General features: G+C 31.8%; 3 protein-coding genes across 3 annotated transcripts in view; 2 read left to right on the top strand and 1 right to left on the bottom strand.

Annotated features, from left to right (window-relative positions):
* The first annotated feature begins 17 nt into the window (after positions 1 to 17).
* LOC139511166 (phosphatidylinositol N-acetylglucosaminyltransferase subunit C-like) lies at positions 18 to 10,296 on the top strand. The gene is made up of 7 exons (XM_071297741.1): positions 18 to 152; positions 1,950 to 2,019; positions 4,823 to 4,977; positions 6,363 to 6,531; positions 7,576 to 7,723; positions 8,872 to 9,038; positions 10,018 to 10,296. Exons 1-7 carry the CDS (start codon positions 35 to 37, stop codon positions 10,070 to 10,072), a joined length of 882 nt encoding a protein of 293 aa, XP_071153842.1. The 5' UTR covers positions 18 to 34; the 3' UTR covers positions 10,073 to 10,296.
* Positions 10,297 to 14,620: 4,324 nt separating this feature from the next.
* On the bottom strand, positions 14,621 to 19,008 carry LOC139511177 (small ribosomal subunit protein uS2m-like). Its single transcript, XM_071297757.1, has 3 exons — positions 18,875 to 19,008; positions 17,712 to 17,858; positions 14,621 to 15,327 (listed from the first exon to the last, which is right to left on the bottom strand). The coding sequence occupies exons 1-3, from the start codon at positions 18,927 to 18,929 to the stop codon at positions 14,675 to 14,677; spliced, it is 855 nt and encodes a 284-aa protein (XP_071153858.1). The 5' UTR covers positions 18,930 to 19,008; the 3' UTR covers positions 14,621 to 14,674.
* A 235-nt stretch (positions 19,009 to 19,243) lies between these two features.
* LOC139511176 (protein GPR107-like) overlaps positions 19,244 to 23,983 on the top strand; it is a 70,717-nt gene continuing 65,977 nt past the window's right edge. The window contains exon 1 of the mRNA XM_071297756.1: positions 19,244 to 19,401. Coding sequence (XP_071153857.1) covers positions 19,315 to 19,401 — 87 coding nt within the window. The 5' untranslated portion in view covers positions 19,244 to 19,314. The remainder of the gene's footprint in view (positions 19,402 to 23,983) is intronic.

The raw sequence follows: 23,983 nt of genomic DNA, 5'->3' as shown, positions 1-23,983 counted from the left end.
TTATTTTAGAGCGCACCTTAAGTATTTATATCACATGACCACAAAAATGGTAGACAAGCAACAAAAACGATGGAGGAAAATTTTGTACGAAGACCAAAGCGTTCCAGACAATTATGTAGATTCGTCGTTTTTAGATGAACTCCAAAAGAACCGTATGATGAATTTCACAACGTATTTAAAACGAATGTAGGACAGAAAGTCACAGGACAAAAAGTCACAGACAAAAAGTCACGGACAAAAAGTCACAGGACAAAAAGTCACAATTCATTTTTACTGATTATTTTCTTTGAATAAATAACGCTTATTTCTACAAAAATATTTTTGTACTTTTCTTAAACTATTGTATATAAACCAACTTTTTAAACAAAATATATCAAAAAAATATCAAAGATTATCAAATAATTGTTGAAAAAACAAAATGTCAAAGTGACTTGGCACTTAAATGGCTTCATGGTGCCAAGAAAAACATCTTCTGCAGGATTAAAATTAAATAAATCTTCATTTTTCAAGTATAATGACACATTTCCTAAACTTAAATATGAATATATGTATTAAAAAGTAAATATTTCAAGATATATTCTTATATATTAAAACAATTGTCAATAAATTATTTGTGACTTTTTGTCCTGTGACTTTTAGTCCTACCAAATTTGTGACTTTATGTCCTGTGACTTTTTGTCCTGTGACTTTCTGTCCGTTTACCATTTATAACGGTATCGGGTCCGTTCGCCCTTCTAGTCAAATCGGCACCTAGTTAAATCGGCTACAAAATGTTTTTTTTCGGTTTTCGCTCATAGGACTGTTAAAAGGGGAGCAATGTAGATAGGACTTATAAAAAAATTATGAAATGCAAAATTATTAATAAATCTTCTGAATAGAGTAATACATAAACAACACATTATCACATATTTGTGATACAGAATTTACTTAAAATCATCCAAAATCTGCTCTTCAGGTCTAGGCAGAAACAAACTTCTCTATTACTTTGTCAATATTCACACTGAAATTCTGATGAATATGCAGTAATGCTAGTAACTGTCGTTGTTCATTGTTGATCATACATTTGTTTTCAACATACATTGTACACTGATAGAATTGAATTAGTCGAAATACATGCTAGGTCAGTTTCGTATGTCTCAGACAATGTTGAGATTCATTTGTTTGTTATATTTCCTTCAACACAATGAAGCAGATACAGCGCAAAGAAGTGATCTTCTGATAATACTAGACACAACTTCACTCTCCAGTTCCCTTATCATATGGTCTATGAACGCAAAAAATAATGAGCACTTTCAAATACTGTTTTGGCGTGTTTGCAGGGTGATTGGCTCCGGAAGTCTGTCGACCACATCGCCTCAGCATATTTTCAACGATATTGAATGGTTCTGATAATTCTAATGCGATTGGTACGTCATCTCATTCCAAACTGATGAAAATGTACACTGTAAAATGTGCTCCTAAACTACATGTCTTAGACTGAGTATTACGAATTAAAATCTTGTAAAAGATACAAGTTACTGTCTGATTTTGTCATAATCTCCAATAACCATGATTAAACTTTTATTTTGAAACCGAATGCCGTAAATTAATAATATTTCATCAATTAAAAAAGTGACAACATTATCATGATTATGTTTCCTTTAACATTCAATTTTTGCCATTTTTTGCAACTGCCTGTTAGCTTAAAGGGAGCTACGCGTCTGCATTTATAGATTGACAAATTGTATAAGAAATCAGCTTGATCACAGTATTTGACCACTAGACTAGGCTGACTTCTTATAGATTATTGAGTCATTAGGTTGTTGAGAATTGATTTTCAGGGTCTGCATTATAAATTCAATAGTTTAGACTTTATCATGTATATCTCAACAGGAGCAATGTGTATTTTAAGACCTGATATTCAAACAATGTATTACAGGAAAACATAATTTTTGTTACTTCTTTTTCAGTACATACAAGGAAGTATGATTATTGGACAGTTTGTGAACAATCAGGAGAAGTAACTCAACAGATAAGCAGGTATTAAATGTTAACTGGGTAAATGAAAGTCAGCTTTGCTCACTATTGATGAAATTTATCATTGAAATATTGAAACTTTGAAGATATGTAGATGTGTATATCGACAGGAAATTATGATTCCATAATTTATATATGATTGATGTCCTTTTGAACTTAGAATATTAACATAGTTTTTTAACATACTGCAGTAGATTTTTTTATTGCAACTCCACACAACAGAATTTATACATAAAAAAGATTCTAACAAATTTGGGTACAGACAACACATTTGGATACAGGCATCAGGCTGTGGTTTTTGAAAACACCCTCCGTTCATGTATTGCAAATGTTTGCACCTGTCCTAAGTCAGGAATCTGATGTACAGTAGTTGTTGTTTGTTTATGTAATTTATACGTGTTTCTCGTTTCTCGTTTTTTTTAATATAGATTAGACCATTGGTTTTTCCCGTTTGAATGGTTTTACACTAGTAATTTTGGGGCCCTTTATATCTTGTTGTTCGGTGTGAGCCAAGGCTCCGTGTTGAAAGCCGTACATTGACCTATAATGGTTTACTTTTTATACGACCGCAAAATTTGAAAAATTTTTCGTCCTATATTGCTATCACGTTGGCGTCGGCGTCGTCGGCGTCGTCGTCGTCCGGCGTCCGAATACTTTTAGTTTTCGCACTCTAACTTTAGTAAAAGTGAATGGAAATCTATGAAATTTTAACACAAGGTTTATGACCACAAAAGGAAGGTTGGTATTGATTTTGGGAGTTTTGGTCCCAACATTTTAGGAATTAGGGGCCAAAAAGGGCCCAAATAAGCATTTTCTTGGTTTTCGCACTATAACTTTAGTTTAAGTTAATAGAAATCTATGAAATTTTGACACAAGGTTTATGACCACAAAAGAAAGGTTGGGATTGATTTTGGGAGTTTTGGTTCCAACAGTTTAGGAATTAGGGGCCAAAAAAGGGCCCAAATAAGCATTATTCTAGGTTTTCGCACAATAACTTTAGTTTAAGTAAATAGAAATCAATGAAATTTAAACACAATGTTTATGACCACAAAAGGAAGGTTGGTATTGATTTTGGGAGTTTTGGTCCTAACAGTTTAGGAATAAGTGGCCCAAAGGGTCCAAAATTGAACTTTGTGTGATTTCATCAAAAATTGAATAATTGGGGTTCTTTGATATGCCGAATCTAACTATGTATGTAGATTCTTAACTTTTGGTCCCGTTTTCAAATTGGTCTACATTAAGGTCCAAAGGGTCCAAAATTAAACTTAGTTTGATTTTAACAAAAATTGAATCCTTGGGGTTCTTTGATATGCTGAATTTAAAAATGTACTTAGACTTTTAATTATTGGCCTAGTTTTCAAGTTGGTCCAAATGGGGGTCTAAAATTAAACTTTGTTTGATTTCATCAAAAATTGAATAAATGGGTTCTTTGATATGCAAAATCTAACTGTGTATGTAGATTCTTAATTTTTGGTCCAGTTTTCAAATTGGTCTACATTAAGGTCCAAAGGGTCCAAAATTAAACTAAGTTTGATTTTAACAAAAATTAAATTCTTGGGCTTATTTGATATGCTTTATCTAAATATGTACTTTGATTTTTGATTATGGGCCCAGTTTTCAAGTTGGTCCAAATCAGGATTCCATATGAAATATTGTGCAATAGCAAGAAATTTTCAATTGCACAGTATTGCACAATAGCAAGAAATATCTAATTGCACAATATTGTGCAATAGCAATTAATTTTCAATTGGAGTTATCTTTCTTTGTATAGAATAGTAGTTGATAATATATGTTGGAAATTTGCCAGACATGACTATGATGTCATTTTCTATTTTTATTTGCCAATAACTTTATGTAAATGACTTCATTGGAAATTTGCCAATATAAAATGTTGCTGATGAAGCTTTTTTTCCTTATCTTATCTAAAATGTTTTTAGATAATGTATGTTGGACATTTGCCAGACATGACTATGATGTCATTTTCTATTTTTATTTGCCAATAACTTTATGTAAATAACTTCATTGGAAATTTGCCAATATAAAATGTTGCTGATGAAGTTTTTTTTATTGTTTTATACAATAAACAATGTATATTCACTTTTACTACCAACCAATCTTTACCATTCAGTGATAACAAGCACTTTATTTTACATTTTAATATTTTATGATGTATTTAAAAGAGTAGTTATTGTTGCAAACTCCATTAGAAATTTGAATTGATATCAGTTTTGGAAAAAGGGAAACGGGGATGTGAAAAAAAAGGGGGGGGGGTTAAATTTTTCTCATTTCAGATTTCATAAATAAAAAGAAAATTTCTTCAAACATTTTTTTGAGAGGATTAATATTCAACAGCATAGTGAATTGCTCAAAGGCAAAAAAAAACTTTTAAGTTCATTAGACCACATTCGTTCTGTGTCAGAAACCTATGCTGTGTCATGATCAACTATTTAATTTTAGATTTAAAAAGTTTGAAGAAGAAATCTTTAATTGATTTGTAAAATCTTGACATTTGTTTTGTGTAAAAAAAAACCATGTAATGTCAAAAATTTGATCACAATCCAAATTCAGAGCTGTATCACGCTTGAATGTTTTGTCCATACTTGCCCCAACTGTTCAGGGTTCGACCTCTGCGGTCGTATAAAGCTGCGCCCTGCGGAGCACCTGGTTTCAATTGTTATTTGGAAGGAGAGTTGTCTCATTGGCACTCACACCACATCTTTCTATATCTATTGGCTTCTTGAAAAAATCCCTATGTATAACCATTTATTATTTAAAAGATATTTTTCTTGCTTTTTATTTTTGGAAGTCTAGGACTGTTTGTTGTGGCATATGTATACATGGAGAATGGCTGGTTATCACCACACACTTTGTTTACCATAACAACGACCTTGACCTGTATAGGATACCTATTAAAAGTGTACATAGATCATTACTACCAAGACACAACCTCTAACAGAACATGTATGTATAGTCGTAACTTATTAAAAGTGTACATAGATCATTACTACCAAGCATTGCCAAGACAAAACCTCTAACAGAACATGTATGTATAGTCGTAACTTATTAAAAGTGTACATAGATCATTACATGTGTACTACCAAGCATTGCCAAGACAAAACCTCTAACAGAACATGTATGTATAGTCGTAACTTATTAAAAGTGTACATAGATCATTACATGTGTACTACCAAGCATTGCCAAGACAAAACCTCTAACAGAACATGTATGTATAGTCGTAACTTATTAAAAGTGTACATAGATCATTACATGTGTACTACCAAGCATTGCCAAGACAAAACCTCTAACAGAACATGTATGTATAGTCGTAACTTATTAAAAGTGTACATAGATCATTACATGTGTACTACCAAGCATTGCCAAGACAAAACCTCTAACAGAACATGTATGTATAGTCGTAACTTATTAAAAGTGTACATAGATCATTACTACCAAGCATTGCCAAGACAAAACCTCTAACAGAACATGTATGTATAGTCGTAACTTATTAAAAGTGTACATAGATCATTACTACCAAGCATTGCCAAGACAAAACCTCTAACAGAACATGTATGTATAGTCATTATACAACTCAATATGAAGACACAAGACATTAGTAATGAAGACACAATTGGTAAAAAGAATCAATTAAACTTACAAAAAGGAAAACTAATATAAAAAAATCATATCTTATATAACATGTAGAAAGAAAACAAGCAGCTGCAACAGCAACTAAAACCTAAAGAAAGGGATATAATCTGACAGAGTTGGACATAGAATAGGTACAAATGTCAAAGGTAATGTCAATTTGATAATCTTTGAATAATATTGATGTTTCCTGTCTTTAACAGATACATTGTATATGCTATTTCAGTTTTTAGGTAAAGACCTAAACCTTATGGGAATGACTTGATATCTAAATGTTCCCAGCGTTATCACTACCCTTTTTGATACACAAAATATACATGTAGTGCATTGATATAACATTCTGTACATCCTATCCATGAACATGTCAAGAAACTTATGGATATAATATATGCTCAGATATTCAAGGCACAAAATATTGATACACTTGTCAGGAAAATGATCTAACTTTTTCAAGGTGAAGGAATCTAATATCTGTTCTAAAATTAGAATGATGTCATTGTTAACATCATCTAAAACAATTTGGAGTTATCTTCCTTTGTCTTGAATTGCTGTTAAATCAACTACAACCAATGAAATAATTAATTTTATTTCCCACTTATAAAAGGAAGCAATCTTTACTGTTCAGTGCTTTCAAGCACTTTGATTTATTTATAAGTGTAATGTTGATGTATCTGATTTTTAACATTTATTATTTATTTTAGTGTTAGATGATATCAAGACTGCTCTGGTTTTTGCTGGTTTTAGTTATGGATTGTCACCTGTTCTAGTTTCCTTGACAGAGACAATATCAACAGATACAATTTATGCCATGACAGCCATGATGTTGCTTGGCAACCTTGTATTTCATCATTATGGTGCCAATGCAGCATTGTAAGCAATTAAAGTAGTGCTAAACATGAAAGAGCATCAACCTAAAAAAAACATATATTCCAAAACATGAGGTCTTGAGAGGAATTGAAAACATTCAAGTTGAAAAAAAGGTTGAAGATTAAAAAAATAAAATAACAAAAGTACTGAATTCCAAGAAAAATTCAAAAGGGAAAGTCCCTATCAAATGACAAAATCAATCGATGAAACACATCAAATGAATGAATGTCATATTCCTGATTTGGTACAGACATTTCCTCATGTATAAAATGGTGGATTAAACTTGGTTTCACTAATATGAGAAAAAAGGGATATTCAAAATTCACAAGTCGAGATTTAATAACAAACCATGACAAGAAACAAAAGATGACAAAAAAACAACCCAAACAAGTCCATAAAACACTACATGTAAAATTAAGCAACAATGGTTTTCAAGTCCTGCTCCTCTAAACGCACTTGGTAAGTACAAGTTTAAGTGATCAGTTTCATTCATTAATTTCACAATTTAGGACAAAAGTTGATGGGTGTGTTCTAACTTCAATTTGATCAAGTATGTGGTCCTATGGGACACAGATATCCTATAAAAGTCAACCAACTGTATGAACCCTAAACCATTACGGTCCCTCAAGCACAGCTTATGGGACTGTATGGGTGTCTCAGCTTGATACTGATATAGTTATGCCAAAACTGTATGATATTCTCTATAAAAGTTTTCCAGGTTAAATAATCATCAATCTTTTTATTTGTAATAATATTGAGTAAAAGTTTATGACAGGTTTATTTTCATGAATATACATAATATCCTGTCTGTTAAGTTTTTTAGCTATGAAAAAATTAAAGTCCATTTGAGTCTGTGATTGTTATGCAAACACTCTCACATAAATCATAGTATAATACTCCTTACCAACCAAACATCCCCACTAAGGGAAGGAAGTTTAGATTATAATAAAAGAATTTACATGTAGATACTTTTTTTTATAGAATTAAAACTATCTTTAGGCTTTAAAATTGTTCAGTTTGATTTAATGAAGATACTTTTACTTTCAGAGTATCAGAAGCATTATCATTAAATGCAGGATTGTTTGCGTCAGTTTGTCTAGCCTCAAGATTACATACAACATGGCACTCATTTTCTACTGTTACATTCTCAATAGAAATTTTTGGCTTGTGGCCAATGTTGAGAAGAAATCTCAGGGTTGGTATATTTAATCTTTGGTATAATTATCCATATATAAGACCTTAAATGGATAACCTATGATCATACCACATATCCTTATTTTTCATAAGTTAGCACAATGTTATTGAATGAACATCCTTGATGAACAGCATATCAACAATTGGTCAGGACTGATAATATTAAATTATCTTATGCACTCTTATAATTGTGGGGTACCAATTTTTATGCACTCTTATAATTGTGGGGTACCAATTTTTATGGTTTACATCAAGGGCTTTATCCATGAAATTTAAATGTGCAATGAAATATAACTACAGATATCCACTTCAAGACATGGACAGATCCTAATGTATTGTATGTTTGAAAATATGGATGTGGGCATATAATCTAGTGAATACATTGAAAATTAGCAACCGCAATATGCACTATACACAATGTATATACAACTTCAGAGAGGACTTTACCCATTTAAGATCATTTATAATCTTTCAAAAACCTCACCCTTTATTTCTCATGAAAAATTACATATTTGTGACAATTTATTTTGATGTTATTTTTCTACTCACAAAATTTACAAAAATGAATTTCTCACCGAAGTAAGTGGAATTACAGTATATCAAAATAAGATTGATTTTTATTTGCAATACTTACAGTGGCAATAAAATAAAAGATGATGTATGATTGCCAATGAGACATTGACTATTCACAAAAAAATCAAATGATTTTGAAATTATGCTAAAATGATCAATCAAAAACTTCTTTCTTTATATGCAGAATGAAAATGGGAAAAATGCAAAAAATATTTTTGAAACTTATTACAAAAAGCTTCCTTTCAAATTTCAAAGTATCTCAGGAAGGTTAAATACAAAGTTAGTAATGTCTTAAAAACTTTAAACCTAGGCTACATCTAAACTTTAGCTGCAGACAAAATTCAAGTTTTTTCTCAGTAAAAACAAATGTATACTAGAATTGATTCATTGGACGGTGGCTATGGCCTTTGTTAATATATATGTATTTTTATTTAACTATTAAAAGTGGAACAGGATTTCCAGAGCACATAAGTCATCCCTCGATTTTGGCGAAGTTCTTAATCTCAATCTATATTTGTCTGTCTTTCATTACCTTGTGTTTTAATTTCCCATTGTTATTTTCTTATTTTTTTACAGAAACATATTCCACAGACACAAAGATGGTTAACATTCCTGCTCATGATCATCACCAGCATGTTACTATGGACATTTTCAACAGTGGCAGCCATATTTTATATAACTTTATTTCTTTTCATCACATTTATTTGTCCTGCATGGTTAGTCAGTCTTCAGCCATTGAAAAAGTAAGTATATATATATTGCAGATTACAGACAATTTTGGCAGATCAAGCTATTTTTACAATATATCAATGTTTGAATTACAATATTTTGATTTTAGATGCAACATGTTTTCTGATTGGCTGAAATTATTTTGTTTATCAGCTCATAGACATAATTTTGTCATGTTACTGTGATGTCATTAATTTTCTTTCAAGATTAACTCCTAAAAAAAAAGAATTTTGAATTAAATTACAACTGTTTAAGGAATGACTGTAATATTTTTTCTGTCCATCTGAATATACATGTAACCTCAAAAATGTGGTGCACACTTTAATTAAGCCACAACACATTATTCAGTGTGCACCACATTTTTTATTTTATTTCTTCATATCTAGAAAAAATATTACAGTCATTCCATAAACAGTTTAATTTGTACATTTTTCAATAAGTTTTGCAAGTACCATATGCAGTAGCACGAGGTCAATTAGCAAGTGATTGACAGTTACATTTTGGTGTGTATTATGGTTTAAAAAAGTTACTTGTTTTAAAAAAAAATAATTTGAAGACATTGTTGATTGATTTAAATGATAATTGAATAAAATTTGTGTAGATAAATAAGAAATATGAATTATCATAAGTTAGTCCAGTCAATCTAGCATAGATTTGACCCTAACCTTGAGAAAATTGCAACAGAAGATTTTAAAGTTAATCTTAAAAGTCCCATAAAATCTAACTTGAGAAAAACTAAAAAATCCTTATTTAAAATTCCTATGAAGAATTGCATTGATAAGGGAGATAACTATGCAAAAAAAATCAGAAATATCAATAAAAATTTTCTGTTGCAATTAGTTTGAGGGTTCAAACTTAGTTTGACTGGACTAGGTCTAATATTATACATTACAAGAACACTCACAACTATATATGGATAAAAAGACTTAGGACAAGTAAATAATAAAATTCCATGTATGAGAAACTTTGAAACGCTTTTATTTTATTTTTCAGTAACATACATGGACCATGGGATGAGGCTGTGATAGAAGAAAAGAAAGTTAGCTGATGACGGACATGAATTAGTTACAGAATAGCTTTCTCTTTGTTTAAGTTAAATGAATTTGTGGTGAACAGTGACCAATGATATTTTCATTTTCATGATATTGTAATTAATGTTTTACCTTGAATGTTACATGCAGTTATATACAAGACGAAAAAATACAATACTGAGTGTCCTCAGTGGCTTGATTCACAATTTGATTGTGAAAAATAAAATTAGGATATTTGAAATGATTGTTGATGATTTTTAATGAATCCATCACTTTGTCTAGATGTAATAGTCTATAAAACTATCTGCTTATGGTGAGAGGGGGACTTAATTTTCACTAGATGTTACAGATATTAAAACGACACATACAATTACCATAATCTGTTACAAAAATGTTTTCCTCGGATATGGTTAAAACTATTGAGCTAAATTTAGCCAAACTTGGCCACAATCATCATTAAATACTGTAAAAGCAGAAATTTTCGTGGAGGATTTAACATTTGTTTATTTCGTGGAAAGAATATACATTGTATATCCATTAAATTAAAAAACCCAAGAAAATTTAGGCTCCATATAATATTACTACCACTTACATTTTAGGAAACTATGAAACTAAATCCCCATGAAATCTTATATAGAGACAAAACCATGAAATTTTAACCCCACGAAAATTATTGTTTCTGCAGTATCTAATTAGTTTTAAAAAAGTGTCTTATGACCCTATCTGCAAATCCATAATTCTGACATGGCTAAATATAGAACATAGGGGTGAAATACTAGTTTTTGTCGAGCCTGCAACTTTTGTTGCAGAAAGCTCGACATAGGGATAGTGATCCGGCTGCAGCGGCTGCGGCGGCGGCGGCGGTGTTAGCTAACTTCTTAAAAGCTATATGTTTTAGAAGGTGGAAGACCTGGATGCTTCATACTTTGTATATAGATGCCTCATGTTACGAAGTTTCTGTCAGTCACATGTCCAATGTCCTTGACCTCATTTTCATGGTTCAGTGACCACTTGAAAAAAAAGTTCAAATTTTTTGTAATGTTGAATTCTCTCTTATTATAAGTAATAGGATAACTATATTTCATATGTGTGTACCTTGCAAGGTCCTAATGTCTGTCAGACAGTTTTCACTTGACCTCGACCTCATTTCATGGATCAGTGAACAAGGTTAAGTTTTGGTGGTCAAGTCCATATCTCAGATACTATAAGCAATAGGGCTAGTATATTCGGTGTATGGAAGGACTGTAAGGTGTACATGTCCAACTGGCAGGTGTCATCTGACCTCATTTTCATGGTTCAGTGGTTATAGTTAAATTTTTGTGTTTTGGTCTGTTTTTCTCATACTATATGCAATAGGTCTACTATATTTGTTGTATGGAATGATTGTAAGGTGTACATGTCTAGCGGGCAGATGTCATGTGACCTTGACCTCATTTTCATGGTTCAGTGGTCAATGTTAAGTTTTTGAGTTTTGGTCTTTTTTTCTAATACTATATGCTATAGGTCAACTATATTTGGTGTATGGAAATATTTTATGATCTTTATGTCAGTCGCGCAGGTTTTATTTGACCGTGACCTCATTTTCACGGTTCATTGCACTGTGTTAAGTTTTTGTGTTTTGGTCTATTTTTCTTAAAACTATAAGTAATAGGTCAACTAAATATGTTGTATAGAAGCATTGTTAGCTGTACATGTCTGCCTGGCATGGTTCATCTGACCTTGACCTCATTTTCAAGGTTCATTGGTCTTTGTTTAGTTATCTTGGTTAATGTTAAGTTTATGTGACAGTTGTTATAAAGCTTAACTTTATACTTAGGACTATCAACATAATATCAATGATTAGTATAGAAGGCGAGACATTTCAGCGTGTGCACTCTTGTTTCTATTACAAATGAATCAAAAAAGTCTCAAATAAACCAGGTTGCAATATTTATGACAATATCCAACCCTGATAAAAATGATCAGCAAAACAAGATTAACAATTAATATATAAGTCAGCGAGACCAAAATCTGTTTGGAGTTGTGGGTCTTTAATGACTACTTTTAACCAATTTTTTGCTTTTGGTTTATTGGGTGTATCTTAAACACTTTAAATATCTGCTCACCCTTCTGGAACACCTCAGATCATAAACACTATAAAAGAATGATGAACACTTTAAATATCTGCTCACCCTTCTGGAACACCTCAGATCATAAACACTATAAAAGATTGATGAACACTTTAAATATCTGCTCACCCTTCTGGAACACCTCAGATCTTAAACACTATAAAAGATTGATGAACACTTTAAATATCTGCTCACCCTTCTGGAACACCTCAGATCTTAAACACTATAAAAGATTGATGAACATTTTAAATATCTGCTCACCCTTCTGGAACACCTCAGATCTTAAACACTATAGAAGATTGATGAACACTTTAAATATATGCTCACCTTCTGGAACACCGCAGATGTTAAACACTATAAAAGATTGATGAACACTTTAAATATCTGCTCACCCTTCTGGAACACCTCAGATGATCCCCCAATTTTTGTTTCTGTTTGCTCAGTCTTTTAGTTTTCAGTGTTGTGTTTTGTGTTCTTTTGGTTGTTTTTTGTCTGTTTTTAATTTTAATTTTTACGCCATGGCATTGTCAGTTTATTTTTGAATTATAAGTGTGAATGTCCATTTGGTATCTTTGGCCGCTCTTCTTCAAAAATGTTTAATTTTGCCAAAATCATAGACACTACAGTATATAAAGGTGATTGTCCTGAAATGAAGATTTTTTTTCTACCTTTTTTGTGTTTTGATCAAAAACTAAAGATAACAAGACACTGCACAGAGAAAAAACAATCACTAACTCATTAACAATACAAGATGAACAAAAAGAGATTTTTGTCTTCAATTTTGTTCTAATCTATAATGATGGAGAGTGTTCATTGTTGAAGATGCACTGTGTAAAACAAGTTTTAATCCCTAACTCTTTGGACCATCTTGTTCCATAAGCCATCCTTTTCCATTCGCTGTCTAAAAACAGAAATCTTTTCTACTTACAATGGCCTGAATTCTTTATACAATAAAAACATGTTATAAACCCTGATGCCAACCTTAATTGACTGGGATAGTTATTCGCTATGCGAGTCTTATTATGTACATGTAAGTAAGAAGATGTGGTATGATTCCCAATGAGACAAATTGCTTCACCAGGCGCAAAAATTTGCGCTTGATACAGGTGTGAATTTGGATTGTAATTAAATATTTGAAACATGATAGGTTTCTGACTCAGAATAACTGTAACTAGTCAAAGAACTTAGAACATCACTGAACATTTAGAATTGGTTATAAAATTTTAATTCATATACAATTTTTTCATGTTTTTGCTTTTGTGCAATAAACTGTGTGAATTGACACCATGACCTCTTACCTTTTTTTTTTGGCAAAATAATAAATATTTGAAGAAACTTTAAAGAGTTTGCAACCATAATTACCCATTTCAATACATCATAAAAGTATTAAATAGATCATTTAAAAGCAGTGTAAGGGAGGTAATCCAAAATTGTACAATTTTGATTTTGGATAGGCTCCTTTACATTACTTTTAAATTGTCTATTAACCAGGAAACCATTGTCCCCCCCCCCCCCCCCCCCCCCACCCCCAACTCCTAAACAGTTTGAGCCAAAGCCAATTCTAACCATCCTTTTGTGGTATGGAAATTCGAGATATAATTTCAGAGAGATCCATACACCTTTCCACAAGTTATTTTTTATGGCCCCTAAATTGCCCTAATTCTACTGTTTGGACCATAACCCCCAAAATCAATCCCAAACTTCCTTTTGTGGTTATAAACCTTGTGTTTAAATTTTATAGATTTCTATTTACTTATACTTTAGTTATTGTGCGAATACCACAGGTCTTCTGACACTGACATATGATACCAATATATACAATCACCAAATGTTTTGTGGTCAAATAAAATCTCTCCACAAGTGGCCAAATGATACAAAAATTAACAAATATAGGTCACTGTACAGCCTTCAAGAACGAGCATGTGTGCATGAGGCTGAGAGGTACTGACATAACTAAAGTCTAATAGTGCAAAACATGGTTAATTTTGGTGTTTATAATTACATGATAGTAATGAATAGTGCGAAAACAAATATCTGGCTTTTCAAAGTAATAGAAAATTCCTAGATAAGTGGTTCACTTTCTGAGAATTTCAAATATATCCTTTGGAGATGCACACCAGGTGATGCACACACATCTTGTGTTACTTTTAAGATATGACAGTTTTAGCTCTAGCATATTGACAGTTTTAGCTCTAACATATTGACAGTTTTAGCTCTAGCATATTGACACAAAACAAGTTGTAGTTCTTGGATAACTATAATTTAAAGAATTAACATTCATGATTTAGTTTAGTAATTAAAAATCTATATCTTAATTCATATTTAAAAGACCCCTCTTGAAATACTGTTTCTAGAATATCAGGTTTAAGCATGTTCTCTAGCTTCGATTGAACTCTCTACAGGAGAATCCTTCTTATAATATACTCTGACCATAATCAAATAAAACAATTAACATGATTAAGACCCACTACAATAAACTTTTATTTATCAATTGCTTTCTAGTTTTTCACATCATTTTTTCTGTTTCTCTGCTTTGGCTCTGGCTGCTTTACCTTTGAGGATAGCTTGTTTAAAGAGTCTACAGTATAACTGAACAGTAGCTGGAGTATCATCATTCCCTGGTATGGGGAAGGTTATAAGGCGAGGATCACAGTCAGAGTCTACGATACCTATAGTAGGTATACATAATTTAGCACTTTCACTGACTACCTGATGTTGTTCCACTGTAGTGTCTTTAGTATTAAATATAACACAAAGGTCTGGTATTCTTATTTCACTACGATAATGTCGCACTGAATTAGTAAACAGATTTTCCTGCCATTTACGACAGTGGCTATATTCTCCACATTCCTTTGCTGTTTGCTCAATCAGATGCATGTTTTGTAGATTTCTACTTAGAAACAGAATAACACCTTTCCTGTAAGCAATATGAGCCATGAAATTTAAAGCATCGTGTAGCAATGGCAAAGTTTGGTCTAAATCAAAAACATCAACTTCAAGTCGTGATCCAAACAAATAATTTGTCATGTATTCATTTCTACATCCTGATTTGTGACCAAAATGAACTCTGGCATCAAATAAATCATGTAAAGTCACCATATTCTTTACTTCAAAGAAATCTGGACTTGTCAAAGCTTCATCTTCAAAGTCATCAAAAGGGTATTCTGTAAAATAAATAGTTTGATATTCAAAGTCATTAGAACGGTAATCAGTAAAATAAATAATTTGATTCCAAAGTCATCAAAAGGGTATTCTGTAAAATAAATAGTTTGATCTTCAGTCATCAAAAGGGTATTTAGTAAAATAAATAGTTTGATATTCAAAGTCTTTAGAAGGGTATTCAGTAAAATAAATAGTTTGATATTCAAAGTCATTAGAAGGGTATTCAGTAAAATAAATAGTTTGATCTTCAAAGTCATCAAAAGGGTATTCAGTAAAATAAATTGTTAGATATTCAACATGTTCAAAGTCATCAAAAGAGTATTCAGTAAAATAAATAATTTGATTCCAAAGTCATCAAAAGGGTATTCAGTAAAATAAATAGTTTGATATTCAAAGTCATTAGAAGGGTATTCAGTAAAATAAATAATTTGATCTTCAAAGTCACCAAAAGGGTATTCAGTAAAATAAATAGTTTGATCTTCAAAGTCACCAAAAAGGTATTCAGTAAAATAAATAGTTTGATATTCAAAGTCATCAAAAGGATATTCAGTAAAATAAATAATTTGAATCCAAAGTCATCAAAAGGGTATTCAGTAAAATAAATAGTTTGATATCCAAAGTCATTAGAAGGGTATTCAGTAAAATAAATAATTTGATTCCAAAGTCATCAAAAGGGTATTCAGTAAAATAAATAATTTGATTCCAAAGTCATCAAAAGGGTATTCAGTAAAATAAATATTTTGATCTTCAAAGTTCAAAGTCATCAAAAGGGTATTCAGTAAAATAAATAGTTTGATATCCAAAGTCATTAGAAGGGTATTCAGTAAAATAAATAATTTGATTCCAAAGTCATCAAAAGGGTATTTAGTAAAATAAATAGTTTGATATTCAAAGTCATTAGAAGGGTATTCAGTAAAATAAATAGTTTGATCTTCAAAGTCATCAAAAGGGTATTCAGTAAAATAAATAGTTTGATATTCTTTTCAGTTGAATTCATGAAATTCACTTTAAAAAAAAAAAGGAAAATGTATCCACATGGACACAGATGATGCCCTCACTTGCATACAACATTATAAAGGGACATAACTCAAGAATGATGAAAGTGATCGTCAGACGCTACCCAAATTTGTACTTGATCTGAGTTTTGTGGTAATCAGTATTTTGTATAGGTTTCAAAGTGTTTGGTTGGGGCAAACTTAAGTTACAGAACCAAAACTAAACATTTTGCATTTTTTTCGATTTATAACTCGATAATGGTTAAGTTGATGCCACCAAAATTCAACTAAATCTGTGTTTTGTGGTAATAAGCAGTGTATAAGTTTGGTTGAGGCAACTTAAGTAAGTGAACGGAAACTAAAATTTTGCATTTTCCCCCCATCTATACAGGGCATAACTAGAGAATAGTTAAACAGACCCCACCAACATGGCCAAAATTCAAATTTGATCTGTATTTTGTGGTCATAAGCATTGAATTTATTTGGTTGAGGCAAACTCAAGTTAGAGAATGGAAACCCTGCTATGGAAGGGGCATAAAAAGATACTATTTTTTAATATAGAAAGAATCTTAACTTCTGAAAACTGAATCAGCAAAAAAAACAGTTTACTCAAAACTCAATCCAAAATTATCGAAAAGGCATTCTGTAAAATGAGAAAAGTTGACAAGTCTAAACCAGCATGATCAGCAACGTGTTTCTTTTAAACATCTTACAACTACATTGATAAAAATAAAATTCTGTAAGATTCAAATCAATTGCTGAAAAACCTTCAAATAAAGAGAAGCAAGACATGATTGCAGTGAAAGAGAAATATCTGCAAAAGGCAATTTGGACAATATGACACTGTAAAAATATTTGGGTCATGAATTTTAAAGAAAGCAGTGATTTGGTCCAGCTGAAAAAGGTTAAAATTAGCACTTCGGAAGCTGTCGAAAGATTTCAAGACCCCCTATCATAAAATTGTCCATATTTTGAGTTAGAGCTGATAAGTTTTCTATAATTTTGATATAATTTGTCCCAAAAGTAGTACACTAGTGACTACACTGTCAAAATATTATTGAGAACCCACACTGAGTTGGGATTTTCTAAATTTTCATTAATTGTCCAAAAGCAATGCACTATGAAATGACTGTGGTCTCTGACCTAAGAGGTCATGGAGGTGAAATTGATAAATATAGAATCAGAACTTTGGCAACTTCCCTGAATGATTTGATGGTGTCAAATTGTCAAACATAAAATTGTCCATATTCTAGGTTGGAGCATTTATATACAATGTACATGTGTGTGCATTTGTACATATACCTTCATATACATGATATATATATATATATATAAGCTGTAAGATATCAGACTCTTTTTAACTTTAAATAACCTGATCCGTTTTTTTTTACCTTCATCTTTTTCCATTTTAATCTGCAGATTAAATTCTGACTGTAATTCCTGCAGTTTACCAGATGCTAGCCCATTGCATTGTCTACTTGTATGTATCTTCCTGATCTGTGAATTACATCCCTTCAAACCACTACACTGTCTTAAAGCTACAACAAACATGACAATTAATTATACTGGTTCAACAATATACAGGTAAAAATGCACATGTACTAGACCTCTTCATAGTATCACTGTCTTCAAGCTTTCTTAATGGACAAATAATTATACCATGTATACTGTATTATCAGTATATTATAAAATTGAGAATGGAAATGGGGAATGTGCCAAAGAGACAACAACCCGACGTATGAAATAGTTTTATCTTAATATTTATAAATAATAAATTAAAAATATGCACTACCACTATGTAAAAAATTCATTGAAATTGTTGTTTTGTTTATCATCACAAATTTGTTATATTTAACTGTATATATATCTTCACAAAGCAATGCGCAGTACAAGTGACGTAAACTTCAACGTTTTAAAGGCGGTCATTATATAGTAGAAGAAGACTTCAATTAAACTGATCGAAAGATTATGATTTTTTATATTTTGGTTTCATACATTATTGAGAGCGAACAGATCTGATACCTTGAAAATCGTGTGGGAAAGGCGTCAAAGCTTAACAAAAAAAAAAGGTGTGATTCCAATGTTGAAAGATTTTGCCAGGTTTACTCAATACACCTTATCGCTATTTGTCCGCCATTGCTGGAAATCACACAGGTTCCCGTAAAATTTTGACGTCATAAAACAAAATGTCTGACGCCACAATGGAAAAGTGATTGTTGTTGACGTCAAAAGTTCAAGCGGACGGGTCAGCCGGGAATAGCGATAAGGTGTATACACCTTTAATATCGCTATTTGTCTGCCATTACTGGATATCACACAGGTTCCGGTAAAATTTTAACGTTGCAAAACAAAATATCTGACGCCACAATGGAAAAGTGATTGTTGTATGCGTCAAAAGTTCAAGCGGCCGTGTCAGCCGGGATTAGCGATAAGGTGTATTTCTGTCATTTATCCATGTTGTTTATTGAATTTTCTTTCTTTTTTTGCTATAACCGTTATATCCCTTGGAAGCCAAAACTGGATTATTAAATGTATTTTATCTAATGTATATTACCCTTGTTTAAATATTGACTCGATGCTCTATTTGCGAAAATTCTGTAAGTGAACATTTTTTTTATTTTACATGCGAGCTTTGCTTTTCACAGGAAGTATAATATCTGTTCTAATCCTCGGTCGGATTCCGGGAACGAGACAAATCCGCAAAAGTTTAGTTCTTACATTATCATAGCGATATACTAAAGACTATTAACCTTTTGAAATAGTGCCAAAAAAACCTGGCTGAAAACACGAAAGGGGTAAATGTGAATGGGAGCGAAAGTGATTTGCGAGACGGCTGTTATCTCTTTTTACAGAAATAACAGTACGCTGCTGTCTCTCCTATATGTATAGTATTTTTGGGAGTTTACTTAAACTCGCTAATTTATATCGACCAATGGAAAGAACTGTAACAGATTGGAATTACAGAAGCTAAAGTAGTATGATGAATAGACAAACATGACGATGACAGTCTTTAAACTAACTGTTTTTATAGCTTTTTGTGTTTCTTCTAGTCAGTGTAGAATACATGAGCTGAAATTAGAGGTAATTTATTGTGTTTCTTGATGTGACAGATTGACATTTACAAAATTTAACTGTTTAAAATATCATTTTCATCATTCCTGATCCAACAACTTGAACAAGACAAAAAAAGTAAACAAGTCGGGTTGTTGTCTCTTTGGCATATTCCCCATTTCCATTCTAAATTTTATTATAAATTAAAATTTTGGACTGCTATTTAGTACCTTTTGTAGTTAAACATTTAATCTCAAGGTAATTACGGATTCAACATTTGTTATATTTTATTTTTTGGAAAATGACGCGTCAGCGGCATTGTTCCAATACCATTGACCAGAACAACAGGAAGTTGATTATTGCCTCCGCCTACTGCACTCGGTTTCATATTTACTATTTTACAAACTAACTGGTATCTGCTTGTATTCCGTTACACTCGAACAAAGTGTTGTAGTCGGACGGAAACCAGTTTACATACTTTATTGTATTTACAACAAAAATGTTGACCTGTCCATAGGAAGGCTTGTATAGTCTGCGCTTTTATTCTCCAAAATTGGACCTTCCAGTGGGGATGCGGACTATATAGTACAATTAGCAAGAAATAAGAGAACAAGTTCAATATTCGCGGCGAAGTGGTTTGTTTACGTTCCGCCATCTTTGTTATTGATATTGTAGAGGGCGCTCTCATGATTTTTCAAACTTATAATTTTAACTCATCCATACAAATAAGTTATTTCTATTTAATATCAAATTAAAAGTGATAAATATAATAACTAAACCTTTCATTACAAATTTCTCCTTTCGGTTCAATGCATTTAGAATTTGTAAACTACAAAACGTAATCGGTTATTGTTCATTCCGTTTTGGTGTTTCGTACCGACTTAAATGTTCTGTATAAGCTTAAGACCCTTCAAACATTAATGTGATAGGAATATTAAAGACTGTTTTACAAAAGGATGGAACTGTTTTATTTTTAAAGTTGTATTATAGTGATATCTGTCATGTACGGATTTCGACTCTCACTGGTTAATTTCTTCTTTTACACGTGTTTTTTAAACTTCCTTTCAAAACATCGCAAAGTTCAAAATTGTTTTTTAGGTGAATTAAACTTATTTTAACAATCATGAAGCGTTCTAGAATAGTTTTAAAGCAGTTTCTACTTCTGTTTGATGATGGAAAACAGGGTTTCTTAAGAAAATACCGCAAACGATCGCAGAGGATTTGAAATGTACAACTCAAATCGGCACCTGGTTAAATCGGCATCTAGTCAAATCGGCACCTATTTGAAGTCAATTCGGCATCCAATAATATTTGTTATAATGTTTTCTATTCAATTAATTAATAACTTTTACAAAGTACATAGCATGCATAGTTAATATGTTGTTGTGTATAAAGGTAAACAACGAAGCCCTTACCCAAGCTGTTGTTTTAACAATGAGACAATTAGAAAAATAAAATGGAAAACTACGAGTCCATTTCAATAAATCAAACTTTCATGCCAAATAATAGCAAATTTAAGGTGTTCTTTTTCAGGAAAGTTTAAACAGCATTAAGCCAACACTCCTGTAAAATGCTCAACTGGTTAAAAAATGTATAAAAAAATATCCAATACCTTTAATTCCTAAATATACCTCATATATATAATTAAAAATACATGTTCCAGACCGTATGAGTATTTGGACTGTACACGTACGGTCCGGGCTGTATACATATACTCGTACAGTCCCACCATACACATATGGTCGGACCATATGAGTATACGCGTATGGTCCAGTACGAACTAACCATTTATCACAATCTTTATTTTTAGTTTTATAAATTGTGTTCATTACAATTACTTTTAGATGGATAAATTGAACAATTGAAATTAAATATTTGTTTAATTGTATATCTGAATCCAAGGTGACACTTACTACCACAATAATGATATATTTTTTACATTTACATGTTTGCAGTTCATTCATGTTCCTTTGCATTTGCATTATTTTGTAAAGTTTCTAAAATTCTAAATATGTCATCCCACATCATGTTAATTTCCGATATCGTAAATTTCTATGATTATAATTCAATTAATGTATTACTGATCGACATGCGTTCAATAAGCGTGAATTTTTGTATTAGTTAAAAAATAAAGTTTTTATTCCAATTACAATTGGAACTTTTCCATATTAATTCGAGAGTTAAGTTATGTTGATCTGTACATGAACTTTACATGCATTTGTAACTTATAAACTTAAGCAACTTCTTAACGATATTAATCAGACCGTACGCGTACGGTTCGACCGTATGAGTATTTTGAAAAAGTACGCATACGGTCCAGACCGTACATGTACGGTCCAAATATTCATACGGTCCGGACCATACACATTTTGTTGAGAAAAATAAATATATACAAAATGTACATGAACCCCCAAAAATGTGAAAGTTAATATTTTTGGACAGTCCCTTCCTTAGGTATTTAACTCTTTTTGCTTAAATACTGAAAACAAATCTGGCAACCCCTTTCTTATTTTTACTCTTTTTGCTTGAAATACTGTTAAAAATATATATTTAATATGGGTGACGAATTGAAAATATCGGGTGTCGATTTAACCAGATGCCGATTTGACTATACCGGGTGCCGATTTGAACAGGTGCCATTTTAACCAGGTGCCGGTCTGACTAGAATTCTTTGAAATTACCCGAGTTTCATTAGACCTTTGATAACAGTAACAAAAAGATTATTTAAAATTACCTAAAATTTTCTGGGAGAAGGGGGTTCGTACTATGTACCAGTGAGAAATATACAAGCCTTTCTACAGTATTTATTTGTACAATTCAGGTAGTCTTGACCTATTCATTTGTCTTAAAAAAAACAGCCAGTTGTCGTCTTCACTTCACACACACATATATCAATGTATATACGAATATCAATTATATGCTTACGAGACATGTTGCATTGTTAAACTAATTACGGTATGTGAAAATCAAGACTTGCATAAAAAATATCCCAATATTACAGACAGTGGCGTCATTTTTCCTCAGAGCTTTCAGCTCTTTGATTTTCTCATGTGGGGGGTAAATTTGAATCCGGGTCCGTCCACCCTGATTTCGGTTCGCCCTAGTTACTGTTCGCCCTAGTTCCGTTTCGCCTTGAGACCGTTCGCCCTGATACCTGTTCGCGGCGGGTATGTTCGCCCTGACTTTTATTTTTCATTATAGTGTTGTATTGTGTGTATTTAATTGAATATGTTGAAGTCAGTCTACAATTTCGCCGAATATTTACGATTTTTATTTTTTAGTATAGTGTTGTGTTGTGTGTATTTAATTGAATATGTTGAAGTCAGTCTACAATTTTAATATGGACCATAATTTGCTATTGGGCTCGTTTCAGGATAGAAAAGTGATAAAAATGTGTATTACTGTAAGAAAAGTTGTAACTACATCTATAGATGCCTTTATTTTTATCAACATACAAGTGTATGCTACTCTTCCCTAGAAAAAAAATTGAAATTAACAAATTTCAAAGATTATATGACAGTATTTTTGTGTCGTTTCTCGCGTTACTTTTCGCTTCTGAAGTGCATAACGCTGACTGATTTATAGATAATCGTCACCGGCAAATTCGTAACTTTTGCTTTCAAATAATAAAGAACATCGACCAATAAGAATAGTCAGAAGAAAATGCAGAGAACTATAAGTATTTCTGTAGCAGGTGTAAGAACACTAGCGTTACTTTGGTTTCCAATTTCGTAACGCAATGATGATGTAATCTGCTTTGTTGTAATAGAATTCTTTATAACAATATGCAAATATGAACTCTCGCGAGATGTTCAAACAGGTAAATCAGAGATGATTTACATTCTAGTTTTGTTCTTCGTAATAATTAAGTTAGAAAATGACGTTATCGTTATGCGTTACATTTCAAACGAAACAGAAGTCCAGTTATTTCCTTTTTTTTATTAAAATTGTTTTTGTCGTTAAGTTCTAATCATTTCCGGTCATACGTGAAACATGTGACTAACATGTGATCACGCCCTTACGGCCGGATGTATGAAATACTAGGTCTAAACATTGTTTTTGTTTCCAACGGTTAGCAAACATAATCTGTAGACTTGTTTCGTCTTGTTTAAAAAAGGAAAATACAATTTTCAAAGAGATTGCACCGGGGGTCTATTGTTTTTCCTATGTGCATAATGTTACATACGATCTTGTGTGAAAATAAATGCCCAATGACTTGACAAAATCGATTTCAGATTTGACAGACGTTTTGACACACTTTGTTTCCTGATAACGATGTAAAGGGTCCTTGGAAAATTCAATCGACAGTACGTCTCTTATCATTGTGCCGATGCTCGTTGGATTGATTTTGCCTCAGCAGTGAATATTACTGGATATATTAGGTGAATAAAGATAACTTAATAAAAAATACATGTTAATATACCGTTACACTTGGAATGTACAAAGTTGGTATCTTTGTCACAATTTTTAATTATTTTTTTTTATTCATGTTCTGCAAACACTTTTCAGAAACGCAATAAACTTGTCAAAGGAGAAGTAAACTTTTACCATTCATGACTTGAAAGGAAGTACTTTATTGATTTTAGCCCACTAAAGTAGGTTAAAATGTGGA

This window comes from Mytilus edulis, chromosome 2 (genome assembly GCF_963676685.1).
Source record: "Mytilus edulis chromosome 2, xbMytEdul2.2, whole genome shotgun sequence".
NCBI lineage: Eukaryota > Metazoa > Mollusca > Bivalvia > Mytilida > Mytilidae > Mytilus > Mytilus edulis.
Note: the sequence above shows the minus strand (reverse complement) of the source record. Positions and strands in the feature narration are given on the sequence as shown.

Excerpts from the sequence above, each read along its gene's own strand:
- LOC139511177 (XM_071297757.1), bottom strand. The coding sequence starts at position 18,929 with ATGTTCACTTACAGAATTTTCGCAAATAGAGCATCGAGTCAATATTTA. Across the intron at positions 17,859-18,874 it reads GAGTCAATATTTAAACAAGG|CTTTAAGACAGTGTAGTGGT; the intron begins GTAATATACATT and ends TGTTTGTTGTAG. Across the intron at positions 15,328-17,711 it reads TAAAATGGAAAAAGATGAAG|AATACCCTTTTGATGACTTT; the intron begins GTAAAAAAAAAC and ends TTTATTTTACAG.
- LOC139511166 (XM_071297741.1), top strand. The coding sequence starts at position 35 with ATGACCACAAAAATGGTAGACAAGCAACAAAAACGATGGAGGAAAATT. Across the intron at positions 6,532-7,575 it reads TATGGTGCCAATGCAGCATT|AGTATCAGAAGCATTATCAT; the intron begins GTAAGCAATTAA and ends TTTTACTTTCAG. Across the intron at positions 9,039-10,017 it reads AGTCTTCAGCCATTGAAAAA|TAACATACATGGACCATGGG; the intron begins GTAAGTATATAT and ends TTTATTTTTCAG.